The sequence below is a fragment of the Lonchura striata genome, chromosome 2 (assembly GCF_050655825.1).
Source record: "Lonchura striata isolate lonStrDom1 chromosome 2, ASM5065582v1, whole genome shotgun sequence".
In the NCBI taxonomy this organism is placed as follows: Eukaryota; Metazoa; Chordata; class Aves; order Passeriformes; family Estrildidae; genus Lonchura; species Lonchura striata.
In genome coordinates, this window is record NC_140704.1 from 628,129 (window position 1) to 641,368 (window position 13,240).

Consider the following 13,240-nt stretch of genomic DNA (forward strand, 5'->3'; position numbering starts at 1 on the left):
GCGGGGTCCCGGGGCTCCGGGGGAGGTGACCCCATCCCCCGGTGCCCGTCACCGCCGCGTCCGTGCCCGCCGCAGGTGACAACGCCACGGCCGCCCCGCCCGCCACGGCGACACCGATGTCCCCCCCCGCGCCGGCCGAGGCCCCCGGCAGCCCCGGGTACGAGAGGGGCGCGGCGAAGCCCCGGGTTTGGGGGTCCGCAAAGCGGGGGGCACTGCGGGCATCCCCTGCTGCCCCTCTGCCTCACTGTGCCCCCTCCAGCCCCACGGCCGGGCCCGAAGGGCTCCGAAGCGCCGGGACCCCGCCGGAGCCCCCCAGAACCGCGACCCCAGCCGAGGACACCCCGAGACCCCCCGAAGGCTCCGCGACCCCCCACGAGCCCCCCCAGCTCCCTGCGCTGTCCTCGCCGGCTCCCACGGGGGTCCCCGCCGCGACCCCCCCAGGTGAGGGGTCCCGGGAGGTGGGGAGGAAAGGCCCCCCCAGAACGGCCCCCCGGGACGGGGGAGTCCCGGTGGAACGGGGGGACGCGCCCCGAAACGGCCGCCCAGGGCCGGGGGATTCGGTCCCGGCCGGGGAGCCGCGCGGTCCGAAATGGGGAGCACCGGGCTTGGGGGGTGGCGGGGGTGGGTCCCCCAAACACGGGGGTCACCCTGCCGCCCCCGTGTCCCCCAGGCTGCGCCCCCCCGCCCTGGGGGCAGTGGGGGTCCTGCAGCCGCTCCTGCGGGGTGGGGGTCGCTCTGCGGCGCCGGGGGGAGACCCCGCCCGAGGGGGGCTGCGCCCACCCCCCCGACACCGACAGCCGCGTCTGCTTCCTGCGAGCCTGCCCAGGTACCCCCGAACCCCGAACCCCTCAGGGGGGGACCCCCATTCCCATTTGGGACCCCCAGGGCCTGGGGACCCCCCTCCCCGGCCCGAGGGGCTCCTCAGGGGGCGGGGGGCTCGGGGTTCGGAGTCCCCGAGTGGGGGGGGTCGGTGCCCACTCGGGGGGTCCGGAGGGGTCCCCGAGGGGGGGACTCCGTGTTAGGGGCGGCCGGGGGGCTCAGCACCCCCGTCCCTGGGTGAGGGGTGACCCCGGGGCGGTGTGGGGGTGCTGACCCCCCTGAGCGCCCCGTGCCCCCCCAGTCGCGGGCGGGTGGGCGCCCTGGGGGTCCTGGAGCGCCTGCGACGCCCCGTGCGGGGGGGGGCACCGGAGCCGCCGCCGCAGCTGCAGCGACCCCCCCCCAAAAAACGGGGGGCGGCCGTGCGAGGGAGGCGCCCTGCAGAGCCGGCCCTGCAACCTGCGGCCTTGCGGGGACCCCCCAGGTACGGGGGGCACCGGGGACACCCCTCAACCTTACCCTCCCTAAATCCCCCCCGAGCCCCCAAACCCCCAGTGCTCACCCCAGCCCCCTAAAATCCCCTAAACCCCCCCAACCCCCCCAACCCCTCCATCCCGACTGCTCCAGTGGCCTCCCCCATGCCTGACCCCCCTGCCACCCCAAATTTCCCCCGAGGCTGCCCACCCCCCCTGACCCCCGTGTCTCCCCCAGCCTGCGCCCCCCAGATGCTGCTGGTGCCCCCGGGGGGCTGCGAGGCTCTGGGGGTCCCCCCCTGCCCCCCCACCTGTGCGGACCTCAGTGGGAACAGCTCGTGCCCGGGGGGCTGCGAGGAAGGTCGGGGGGATTTTGGGGGACACGGGGGGGGTCTTGGGAGGGTCTCGGGGGGGTGACTTGGGTAGGGCTGGCGGGGGACACGGGGGAGTCTGGGGGACGTGGGAGGACCTGGAAGGGCACGGAGGGGGCTTGGGGGGATTTGGGGGGATTTGGGGCTCGGGAACTTGGGGGGCACGGAGCAGTCTCGGAGGGGGGAAGGATTTAGGGGGCGTTGGGAGGGGTACAGGGGTTGAAGCCCCCCTGAACCGCCCCCACCCCCAGGCTGCCGGTGCCGGCCCGGGCTGGTCCTGCAGGGGAGCGGCTGCATCGAGCCCGGGTACCCCAAAACCCCACCGTACCCCAACCCCATAACCCCGACACCTCTGAACCCCGAATCCCACCCGTACCGTGAAACCTGCTGCACCCCAAACCCATCGGTACCCCAAATCCCGGTGCTGGGCGTCCCCAAAAACCGGGGTCCCTGAGCACCGGGGGCCTCCCAGGGGCTCCCCGGGATTCGGAGCCGCCCCCTCTTCCCTCCAGCGCCTGCGGGGTCCCTGCGGGGGTGCTGGGGGTCCCCGGGAACCGGGGCCCCCCTGAATCCTGCGGGTGGTCGCGCTGGACCCCCTGGACCCGCTGTGACTGCGGCAGCGGGACCCGGCAGCGCTTCAGGTGAGGGGCGCCCCATAACGGGGGTCCTGCCCCAAAACGGGGGGGTCACACCCATAACGGGGGGTTCTGACCCATAACGGGGGTCCTGCCCCAAAATGGGGGTCCTGCCCCATAACGGGGGGTCCGACCCATAACGGGGGGGTCACACCCATAACGGGGGTCCTGCCCCAAAACGGGGGGTCCTGACCCATAACGGGGGGTCTGCCCCATAAATTGGGGGGTCTGCCCCGTAACGGGGGGTCTGACCCATAACGGGGGGTCTGACCCATAAATGGGGGGTCCTGCCCCATAACGGGGGTCTGACCCATAACGGGGGTCTGACCCGAAACGGGGGGTCTGCCCCATAACGGGGGGTCTGACCCATAACGGGGGGTCCTGCCCCATAACGGGAGGTCTGACCCATAACGGGGGGTCTGACCCATAACGGGGGGTCCTGCCCCATAACGGGGGGTCCTGACCCATAACGGGGGTCTGACCCGAAACGGGGGGTCTGCCCCATAACGGGGGGTCCTGACCCATAACGGGGGGTCTGCCCCATAACGGGGGGGGGTCACACCCATAACGGGGGTCTGCCTCATAACGGGGGGGGTCCTGACCCATAACGGGGGGTTTGCCCCATAACGGGGGTCCTGCCCCACCTCCCCCTCCCCACAGGTCTCCCACCAACCCCGCGGTCGCGGAGGGCGGCGCCCCCTGCACCGGGACCCCCCGAGAGGTCCGGGGCTGTGCCGAGCTCTGCGGACCCGGTACGTGCCAGGACCCCCCGAGCCCCCGGGCCCGGAGCTGGGACCCCCGAGTGCCACCGGGACCCGCGAGCCTCGCGTCCCTCTGTCCCCAGAGCCCGGCAGCGCGGGGCCGCCCGGGGCCACCGAGGAGCCCCCGCGCCCGGGGTCCCCGCGGCCGCCGGGGGGCACGGAGACCCCCGAGCCCCCGGGGGTGCCAGTGTCACCGCGGGGCTCGGAGCCCCCGTGGGTGCTGGTGTCACCGTGGGGCTCGGAGCTCCCGGGGGTGCCGGTGTCACCGTGGGGCTCGGAGCCCGCCCGGGGCCGGTGGTCGCCGTGGGGGCCCTGGGGCGGCTGCAGCGCTCCGTGCGGGGGGGGCGAGCGCTGGCGCCGCCGGGGCTGCGGGACCCCCCCGTGCCCGGGCCCGGCCCTGCAGAGCCAGAGCTGCCACAGCCACGCGTGCCGCGGTGAGTGCCCCGCGGGCACCGGGACACGGGGACGGGACACGGGGACGGGACACGGGGACGGGACACGGGCACCGGGACACGGGATGGTGACACGGGGACGGGGACACGGGGACAGTGAAACAGGGACAATGACACCGGGACCGGGACACGGGATGGTGACACGGGGACCGGGACACGGGGACGGGACACGGGGACGGGACACGGGGACAGTGCTCAGGGGTGTTGGGGGCGCTCAGGGGTTTTGGGGGCGCTCAGGGGTTTTGGGGGGCGCAGACGCCGGGCGCCCTCGGCTCTGAGCGTTTTTCGGGGGGCATGGGCCGGGTGCCCTCGGCTCTGAGCGTTTTTCGGGGTGCAGACGCCGGCTGCCCCCCGGGCCGCACCTTCCGGGAGTGCGGGGGGGACTCGGGGTGCCCCCGGAGCTGCGCCCACCTGGGGGGCGCCGTGGGGTGCGCGGGGGGGTGCCAGGAGGGGTGCCAGTGTCCCCCCGGCACCCTCCTGCACCGCCGCGCCTGCCTGCAGGTGAGACCCCCGCCACCCCGGGGTGCCCCACGCGGGGGGTGGGATATGGGGTACGGGGGGGATTTGGGGATTGGGGGGGCCCACACACCCACGGCCGCCCCTCAGAGCGCTCGGGGGTCCCGGGGTGGGGGCTCCCGCTTTGGGGGGGGTGTCATGGGGGTGGGGGGGGGGTTCCCTGGGTTCCCCCCCCGGCAGGGGATCCCTGGGTCGGGGGGAATCACGGGAAGGGGTGAGGGACCCCTGGGGCAGTGGGGGGTCCCCAGGGTGCCCCTCAGGATGGTGGGTGCCCGCCGGAACGGTGGGGGGTTCACGGCGGCCCCTGGGGCTGTGCTTTGGGGAGCTTTGGGGTGCCTGGGTGTGTGGGTGCCCCCCGGGCGCCCCCCACCCCCGCCTCAGCCCCAGCAGTGCCCCTGCTCCGTGCCGGCCGCGCTGCTGCGGGGGGGCACGCCCGGGACCCCCCCCGGGACCACCCCCGGGACCCCCCCCGGGCCGGAGCCCTCCGGGAGCCCCGCCGGGGACCCCCCGATCGTGGAGCTGCCGCCGGGCGGGACCCTGACCGTGGGGTGCGCCCGCTGGTGAGGAGGGGACCCCCGGAAGCCTCCCCAGCCCCCGCGGTCCCTCCCCAGCCCCTTCCCCCGCTGAGTGCCCCTCTGCCCCCCGAGTGCTCCTCTGCCCCCTGAGTGCCCCCCTGTGCCCCCTCACTCCCCTCTGCCCCCCGAGTGCCCCTCTGCCCCCCGAGTGCCCCTCTGTCCCCTCACTGCCCCTCTGCCCCCTCACCGCCCCTCTGCCCCCCGAGTGCCCCTCTGCCCCCTCACTCCCCTCTGCCCCCCGAGTGCCCCTCTGCCCCCCGAGTGCCCCTCTGTCCCCTCACTGCCCCTCTGCCCCCTCACTGCCCCTCTGTCCCCTCACCGCCCCTCTGCCCCCCGAGTGCCCCTCTGCCCCCTCACTGCCCCTCTGTCCCCTCACTGCCCCTCTGCCCCCTCACTGCCCCTCTGTCCCCTCACCGCCCCTCTGCCCCCCGAGTGCCCCTCTGCCCCCTCACTCCCCTCTGCCCCCTCACTGCCCCTGTGCCCCCTCACCGCCCCTCTGCCCCCTCACCGCCCCTCTGCCCCCTCACTGCCCCTCTGCCCCCTAACTGCCCCTGTGCCCCCTCACTGCCCCTGTGCCCCCTCACTGCCCCTCTGCCCCCTCACTGCCCCTCTGCCCCCTTACTGCCCCTGTGCCCCCTAACTGCCCCTCTGCCCCCTCACTGCCCCTCTGCCCCCTCACTCCCCTCTGCCCCCTCACCGCCCCTCTGTCCCCTCACTGCCCATCTGCCCCCCTCACTCCCCTCTGCCCCCTCACTCCCCTCTGCCCCCTCACTCCCCTCTGTCCCCTCACTCCCCTCTGCCCCCCTGACCGCCCCTCTGTCCCCAGCTCCTGCCTGTGGGGCCGCCTGCGCTGCGCCCCTTCCGGGGTCTCCCCGTGCCGCGGGACCCCCGCCCCGCCGCCGCCGCCGCCCTGCCCGAGCCCCCCGTGCTCCGGTGGGTCCCGGCCCCGCCGCCCCCCGCCCGCCCCGGGGCCCGCGGCCCCACTGAGGCTCCCGGCGGGCCCGGGGCGTCACCGCCGATCTGTGCCCCGCAGCGGAGCCCGGCCCTACAGCGGAACCCGGCCCCACAGCAGAACCCGGCCCTATATGGGAACCCGGCCCCACAGCAGAACCCGGCCCTACAGCGGAACCCGGCCCCACAGCGGAACCCGGCCCCATATGGGAACCTAGTCCTATATCGGAGCCTGGCCCCAGAGCAGAACCCGGCCCTATATGGGAACCCAGCCCCACAGCAGAACCTGGCCCTACAGCAGAACCCGGACCCATATGGGAACCCGGCCCCATATGGGAACCCGGCCCCACAGCGGAACCCGGCCCTATATCGGAACCCGGCCCCACAGCGGAACCCGGCCCCATATGGGAACCCGGCCCTACAGCAGAACCCGGACCCATATGGGAACCCGGCCCCATATGGGAACCCGGCCCCACAGCGGAACCCGGCCCTATATGGGAACCCGGCCCCACAGCGGAACCCGGCCCCATATGGGAGCCCGGCCCCACAGCGGAGCCCAGCCCTATATGGGAACCCGGCCCCATATGGGAACCTGGCCCTACAGTGGAACCCGGCCCCATATGGGAACCTAGTCCTATATCGGAGCCTGGCCCCAGAGCAGAACCCGGCCCCATATGGGAACCCGGCCCTACAGCGGAACCCGGCCCTATATCGGAACCCGGCCCCACAGCGGAGCCCGGCCCCATATGGGAGCCCGGCCCCACAGCAGAACCCGGCTCCACAGCAGAACCCGGCCCTATATGGGAACCCGGCCCTATATGGGAACCCGGCCCTACAGCAGAACCCGGACCCACAGTGGAACCCGGCCCTATATGGGAACCCGGCCCCATATGGGAACCCGGCCCTACAGCAGAACCCGGACCCACAGCAGAACCCGGCCCTATATGGGAACCCGGCCCCGCAGTGGAACCCGGCCCCATATGGGAACCCGGCCCTACAGTGGAACCCGGCCCTATATGGGAACCCGGCCCCATATGGGAACCCGGCCCTATAGGGGAACCCGGCCCCACGGCGGATCTCGGCCCCACAGCCCCAGGTGAGGGTCCCGTCCCCCCCCGGTGCCGCCCCGGCTCTCCCCGCCCCGCGGCACCGACGGGCGCTTCCCTTCCCGCAGGGCACGCGGAGGAGCCCGGGGGTGCCCCGGCGGTCCCGGCGGTCCCGGCGGTCCCGGTGATCCCGTGGGGGCCGTGGGGGCCGTGGGGGCCGTGGGGGCCCTGCAGCCGCAGCTGCACCGGCCCCGGGAGCCCCGCGAGCCGCGGCCGCCGCCGGGACTGCGCGGGGAGAGCGTGCGGGGCGGGCGGCAGCGAGCGGCGGCCCTGCAACCTGCCCCACTGCCAGGGTACGGGGATTGGGGATTTGGGATTTGGGATTTGGGGTGATCCCTGCACCCTGCCCCACTGCCAGGGTACGGGGACTTGGGATTTGGGGTGATCCCTGCACCCTGCCCCACTGCCAGGGTACGGGGATTTGGGATTTGGGGTGATCCCTGCAACCTGCCCCACTGCCAGGGTACGGGGATTGGGGATTTGGGATTTGGGGTGATCCCTGCACCCTGCCCCACTGCCAGGGTACGGGGATTTGGGATTTGGGGTGATCCCTGCACCCTGCCCCACTGCCAGGGTACGGGGATTTGGGGGGGCTATCGGGGGCCATTGGAGGTTGGGGGGGGTCCTGTGGGTCCCTGGGGGCCCTGGAGAGTTTTGGGGTCCCGGCATCCTGTCCCCTTGTGAAGGTACAGAGGTTTGGGGGGCTCTGGGGTTCTGGGGGGTCCCGCGGGTTCTGTGCCCCACTGTGCGGGTTCTGGGGGTCCCGCGGGGTCTGTGCCCCACTGTGTGGGTTCTGGGGGTCCCGGGGGGTCTGTGCCCCCCTGTGTGGGTTCTGGGGGTCCCGCGGGGTCTGTGGCCTCCTATGTGGGTTCTGGGGGTCCCGCGGGGTCTGTGCCCCCCTGTGCGGGTTCAGGGGTGCTGCGGGGTGCCGCTGACGCGGGGGCTCCCCGCAGCCCCCCCCTGCGTGACGCCCCCCTGCCCGTGCCGCTGGAGCCCCTGGGGGCCCTGGGGGTCCTGCTCGCGGCCCTGCGGGGGGGGGCAGCAGCGGCGGCTCCGGGCCTTCGTCCCCCCCGGCCCCGGGGAGCCCTGGTGCCCCCAAATCCAGGGGGGCCACGAGCAGCGGCGGCCGTGCGCGGTGACGGCGTGTCGGGGTGCGGGGCGCGACATCGGGGGGCCGGGGGGGCCCGGGAGGGTGTGGGGGCCATGGGGGGGCTACGGTGGGACACGGAGGGGGTTTTGGGGTGGCCGGGGGGGGATGTTGGGGGAGCTCAGAGGGGCTGTGGTGGGATCAGGGGCTTGTGGAGACCGGGGGGGCGTGGGGACCCCTGGGGGCTTTGGAGAGGGGGGGCTAAGGGGGACCGGGGGGCTGGGAGGGGCTGTGGGAAGCGGGGGGATGAGTGGGGGGCTCGTGGGAGCTGAGGGAAGCGGGAGGCTCGGGTGGCTGGGGGTCTGGGGGTGCTGTGGGAAGCGGGGGGCTCGGTGGGGCCTGGGGGGCTCGGGGGACTGGGGGGCTGTGGGAAGCGGGAGGCTCGGTGGGGCCTGGAGGTCTTGGGGGGGCTGTGGGAACCGCGGGGTTCGGGGGGACTGGGGGGCTCGGGGGGCTGGGGGGCTGTCCGTGCGGTTCAGGGGGGCTGGGAGCGGGGGTCTCGGGGGTCTCAGGACGAACCCCGGCTTTCCGGGGGTCACCGCTGTCCCCCCGCAGTTCACGGCGCGTGGTCCCCGTGGGGTCCCTGGTCGCGCTGCGACGTCTCGTGCGGGGGGGGCCGCTCCGTGCGCAGCCGCTCCTGCTCCCGGCCCCCCCCAAAAAACGGGGGCAGCCCCTGCCCCGGGCCGGGGCACGAGCTGCGGGTCTGCAACCCCCGGCCCTGCGGTACGGGGGTGCGGGGGGGCACCGGGAGGGACCGGGGGAGGCTCCGGGACCGGGGGGTCACCGGGGGGATCTCCGCTGGAGACCGGCGGCGGGGGAGCGGCGGGAGGCTGGGGGGGCTCGGGGGGTCCCTGGGGGTGTCGCGGCGCTGACGGTGCCCCCCCAGGCCCGCGGTGCCCGCCCGGGCAGACGGTGTCCCCGTGTGCCAGCCGGTGCCCGCGGAGCTGCCGGGACCTGCAGGAGGGGGTGTCCTGCGCGGGGGGCGCGCCCTGCGAGCCCGGCTGCCGCTGCCCGCCCGGTGAGCCCCCCGCCCCCGTGAGACCCCCGGGGGTCCCGCGGCCCCGGCGCGCCCTGAGCCGCTCCCTGCGCCCCCAGGGACCCTGGAGCAGGACGGGGGCTGCGTGCCCCCCGCGCTCTGCGGGTGCCTGGACGCGCGGGGGCACCTCTGGGTGCCGGGGGGCGGCGGCCACCCCCGCGGCTGCCGGAACTGCACCTGCGCGGGGGGGCGGCTGCGCTGCGTCCCGGGGGGCTGCCCCCCCACCGGGACCCCCCCCGGGACCCCCCCCGGGACCCCGCCCTGCGCCTGGAGCCGCTGGAGCCGCTGGGGACCCTGCAGCGTCACCTGCGGGGGGGGGCGGCAGGAGCGCTACAGGTGAGCGGGGGGGACGCGGGGGTCTGGGGGGGCTCGGGCCACCCTGGGGACAGGTGACAGCCGGGGAGGGGGGCACGGAACCGCGGCACACAGAGCTCGGGAGGGAACGCGGTATCTCCCGGGGGGCATGGCCCTGGGGGGCTGCGGGTGCCGCTCCCCAGGGCCCCGTGTGACCCCCCCATCGCCCCCCAGGACCCCCATCCCCGCCGAGGCCGGGGGGGGAGCCTGCGGGGCCCCCCAGGAGCAGGCTCGGCGCTGCGAGGAGACGCCGTGCCCGCCCCTGTGCCCCTGGGCGGGGGGCGAGCGGGCGCTGGGCGAGCGCTGGAGCCCCGGGCCCTGCCGGCAGTGGTGAGCTGGGGGGCCGGGGGGGCCGGTGGCGGGGGTCTGAGCGCCCCCCACCCACCGCGTGTGTCCCCCCCGCAGCACCTGCACCCCCGAGGGACCCGAGTGCTGGGACACCCCGTGTGCGGCCGGTACGGGGGCCCGAGGGGGACCGGGTGGTCCTGGGGTCACACGGGGCATTGGGGGTGATGGGGGGTCCCGGTGACCCCGGTGGCCCCCCGTGCCCCCCCAGAGCCGTGTGACTGGAGCCCCTGGGGGCCTTGGGGACCCTGCGGAGACCCCTGTGCGGGGGGGTCCCGCCTGCGCCACCGGCACCCCCTGAGCCCCGAGAGCGCCGGGCGGGCGTGCGCGGGGGTCCGCACGCAGAGCGAGAGCTGCGCGTCCAGCGCCTGCCCCGGTAACGCCGCGCTGCCGCCCCCTCCCCGCCGCCCCGGGGCGCGGCCCGGGCGCTCAGCGCTGCCGTGCCGCCCCCAGACCCCGGCTGCGGCGGCGGGGGCCGGGCCCGCAGCCCGTGCGCCGGGCGCTGCCCCCGCACCTGCGCGGACACCTGGGCGCCGGTGCTGTGTCTGCAGGGACCCTGCGAGCCAGGTACGGCCGCGCCGCCGCGGGGCCCGCGGGCGTCCCCCCGGTGCCCGGGCGCCCACGGTGCCCCCCGCGCCCCCAGGGTGCCGCTGCCCCCCCGGGCAGCTGCTGCAGGACGGGCGCTGCGTCCCCGTGAGCCGCTGCCGCTGCGGGACCCCCGGCGGGGACCCCGGGAGCCGCGAGGTGTCCCCGGGGACCCTGACACGGGTCGGGTGTCACAACTGGTGGGTGACGCCGCGGAGGGGGCACGGCTGGGACACGTGGGGGACACGATGGGTGGGCACCGTCACTCGGGGACAGACGGGGGTGGGGGGGACACGGGGGGACGGCACGGGGCCAGGGGGTGGGCAGGCACGGCGGTGGCAGCGGGACGGGCACGGGAACGGTGGGACGGGCACGGGGACGGTGGGACGGGCACGGAGACAGGGTCGGTCGGGCACGGGGTCAGGGTGGGACGGGCACGGGGACGGTGGGACGGGCACGGGAACGATGGGACGGGCAAGGGGTCAGGGTGGGAGGGGCACGGGGACAGGGTCGGACGGGCACGGGGACAGTGGAACGGGCACGGGGACCGTGGGACGGGCACGGGGACGGTGGGACGGGCATGGGAACGGTGGAACGGGCACGGGGACAGTGGGACGGTCGCGGGTGACAGGGTGGGACGGGCACGGGGACAGTGGAACGGTCGCGGGTGACAGGGTGGGACGGGCACGGGGACCGTGGGACGGGTACGGGGGACAGGGTGGGACGGGCACGGGAACGGTGGGACGGGCACGGGGACAGGGTCGGACGGGCACGGGAACGGTGGGACGGGCACGGGGACAGTGGGACGGGCACGGGAACGGTGGGACAGGCACAGGGACAGTGGAACGGGCACGAGGACAGTGGGACGGTCGCGGGTGACAGGGTGGGACGGGCACCGTGCTGGCGGGACGGGCACCGTGGCAGTGCCACACGGCAGGACCCCACGCGCGGTGATGGTGACACGCGTGTCACCCCCGGTGCAGCACCTGCGAGAACGGGACCCTGACGTGCCCAGCGCTGGCGTGTCCCTCGCCGGGGCCCGCCACGCCCGCCACCCCCGTGTCCCCCCGGTCCTCCGTGTCCCCCCCGTCCCCCTCGTCCTCTCTGTCCGCCCTGCTCCCCCTGTCTCCCGAGACCCCCGTGTCCCCCGAGACCCCCGAGTCCCCCGAGACCCCCGAGTCCCCCGCCGTGTCCCCGTGGTCCCCCTGGTCCCGCTGCTCCCGCAGCTGCGGCGGCGGCACCCGGCGGCGGCAGCGGCAGTGCCGGGAGGGCCCCGGGGCGGGGCCGCCGTGCCGGGAGAGCCCCGCGGAGGAGACGGCGGCGTGTAACCCCCAGGCGTGCCCCGGTGAGAGCGGGGACACCGGGAGGGACGGGAGGCGCAGGGCTGGGGCGGCGGAAAGGAGGGACGGGGGAACGGGGAGGGGAACAGAGGGACGGGGAAACGGGAGAGGGGAACGGAGGGACCGGGAAACGGGAGAGGGGAACGGAGGGGTGGGAGAAGGAAGGTGGGTGGGTGCACCGAGGAAAAGAGGGAGGGGGTGGACGGAGGGCCGGGGCAATGCAAGGAGGGAGGGCCGGGGATCAGGGCGGTCCCGGTGCCGCTCCCGGTGCCATTCCCGGTGCCGTTCCCAGCGGGATTCCCGGTGGCCACGAGCTGCCCCCCGGGCGAGGTTTGGCTGGACCCCGGCCCCGCCTGCGAGCGCAGCTGCCAGGACCTGGCGGAGCCCCCCGGGATTTGCGGGGGGACCCCCGCGACCCTCGGAACCTCCGCATCCTCCGCGAGCCCCGCGACCCCCGTAACTCCGGACAGCTCCAGCCCCCCCGGGATCCCCGCGGCCCCCACGACCCTCGGCACCCCCGCGACCCTCGGGACCCCCTCGCCGCCCCCGCGCTGCGCCTGCGCCCCGGGGCGGTACCGGAACGGCTCCGGGCAGTGCGTGAGCGCGGGGGGCTGCGGCTGCCGGCACCGCGGGGCGCCGCGAGCGGTGAGCAGGGCGGGGGGCGCGGGGCGGGGGTCCCCGCTCCCGTGTCGGGGGTCCCTGACCAATATTTGGGGTCTCCGCCCCCCTGCAGGCCGGCAGCGAGTGGCAGGAGCCGTGCGGGACCTGTCGCTGCTCCGAGGGACGCGTCACCTGCGCCACCTCCTGCCCCGCACTCACCTGCCCGGAGGTGGGGGGCTCCGGGGGCGGTCGGGGGGCGCGGGGGGGGTCCCCGCGGGCAGGGGCTGAGCCTGGGGGTCCCCGCAGGGCGCGGAGCCGGTGCGGGAGCCCGGGAGCTGCTGCCCCGTGTGCCGGGACGAGTGGCCAGGTGAGAGCCGCAGCCGGGAGCCGCGGGGAGGGGCGGTCCCGGCGGCCCCCGCCGCTGACCCGGGGCCGTCCCCCCGGTGCAGAGGAGCCCCCCGGGCCGTGCCGGCTCCTCACGGCGCTGCGGACCATCGCCAAGGGCGCGTGTGTGCTGCGGGGCGTGCGCGTCTCCTACTGCGCGGGGGCGTGCCGCTCCCGCACCGCCGTCAGCGCGCAGGTACGGGGGGCGCGGGCGGGGGCCCGGGGCCGCTCCCGGAGCCGCCTCGGCACCGGGGCCGCCCGGGGCGCGCCTCGGCCGTGACCGCTGTCCGCAGGAGCCCTACGTGCGGTCGCTGTGCGAGTGCTGCAGTTACCGGCTGGACCCCGCGCGGCCCGTGCGGGCCCTGCTGCTGCCGTGCCCCCGCGGCCGCGCCCGGCCCGCGCTGCTGCCCCGCATCGCCGAGTGCCGCTGCGAGCGCTGCCGCGGTGCGGGGAGCGGGGGAGCGGGGGAGCGGGGGAACGGGGGGTCCTGCCGGGGCTCGGGGAGCGGGGGAGCGGGGGAACGGGGGAACGGGGGAACGGGGGAGCGGGGGAACGGGGGTCCTGCCGGGGTGCGGGGAGCGGGGGAACGGGGGAACGGGGGGTCCTGCCGGGGCTCAGGGAGCAGGGGAGCGGGGAGTCCTGCCGGGGTGCGGGGAGCGGGGGAGCGGGGGAGCGGGGGATCCTGCCGGGGTGCGGGGAGCGGGGGAGCGGGGGATCCTGCCGGGGTGCGGGGAGCGGGGGAGCGGCGGTCCTGCCGGGTTGCGAGGGAACGGGGGTTCTGCCGGGGAGCGGG

At 76.4% G+C, this 13,240-nt stretch overlaps 1 protein-coding gene across 1 annotated transcript in view; it reads left to right on the forward strand.

Moving 5' to 3' along the window:
- Positions 1–13,240, forward strand: part of LOC110475116 (SCO-spondin) — a 33,972-nt gene that overhangs the window by 20,261 nt on the left and 471 nt on the right. Inside the window, 27 exon segments of the mRNA XM_085574128.1 lie at positions 76–185; positions 697–826; positions 1,103–1,300; positions 1,528–1,650; positions 1,912–1,966; positions 2,059–2,301; positions 2,956–3,532; positions 3,764–4,009; positions 4,406–4,567; positions 5,426–6,523; positions 6,605–6,668; positions 6,725–7,015; positions 7,154–7,807; positions 8,359–8,526; positions 8,690–8,821; positions 8,899–9,175; positions 9,368–9,523; positions 9,599–9,648; positions 9,750–9,914; positions 9,992–10,105; positions 10,182–10,998; positions 11,089–11,468; positions 11,756–12,108; positions 12,197–12,292; positions 12,370–12,430; positions 12,513–12,643; positions 12,741–12,891. Coding sequence (XP_085430254.1) covers positions 76–185; positions 697–826; positions 1,103–1,300; positions 1,528–1,650; positions 1,912–1,966; positions 2,059–2,301; positions 2,956–3,532; positions 3,764–4,009; positions 4,406–4,567; positions 5,426–6,523; positions 6,605–6,668; positions 6,725–7,015; positions 7,154–7,807; positions 8,359–8,526; positions 8,690–8,821; positions 8,899–9,175; positions 9,368–9,523; positions 9,599–9,648; positions 9,750–9,914; positions 9,992–10,105; positions 10,182–10,998; positions 11,089–11,468; positions 11,756–12,108; positions 12,197–12,292; positions 12,370–12,430; positions 12,513–12,643; positions 12,741–12,891 — 7,002 coding nt within the window.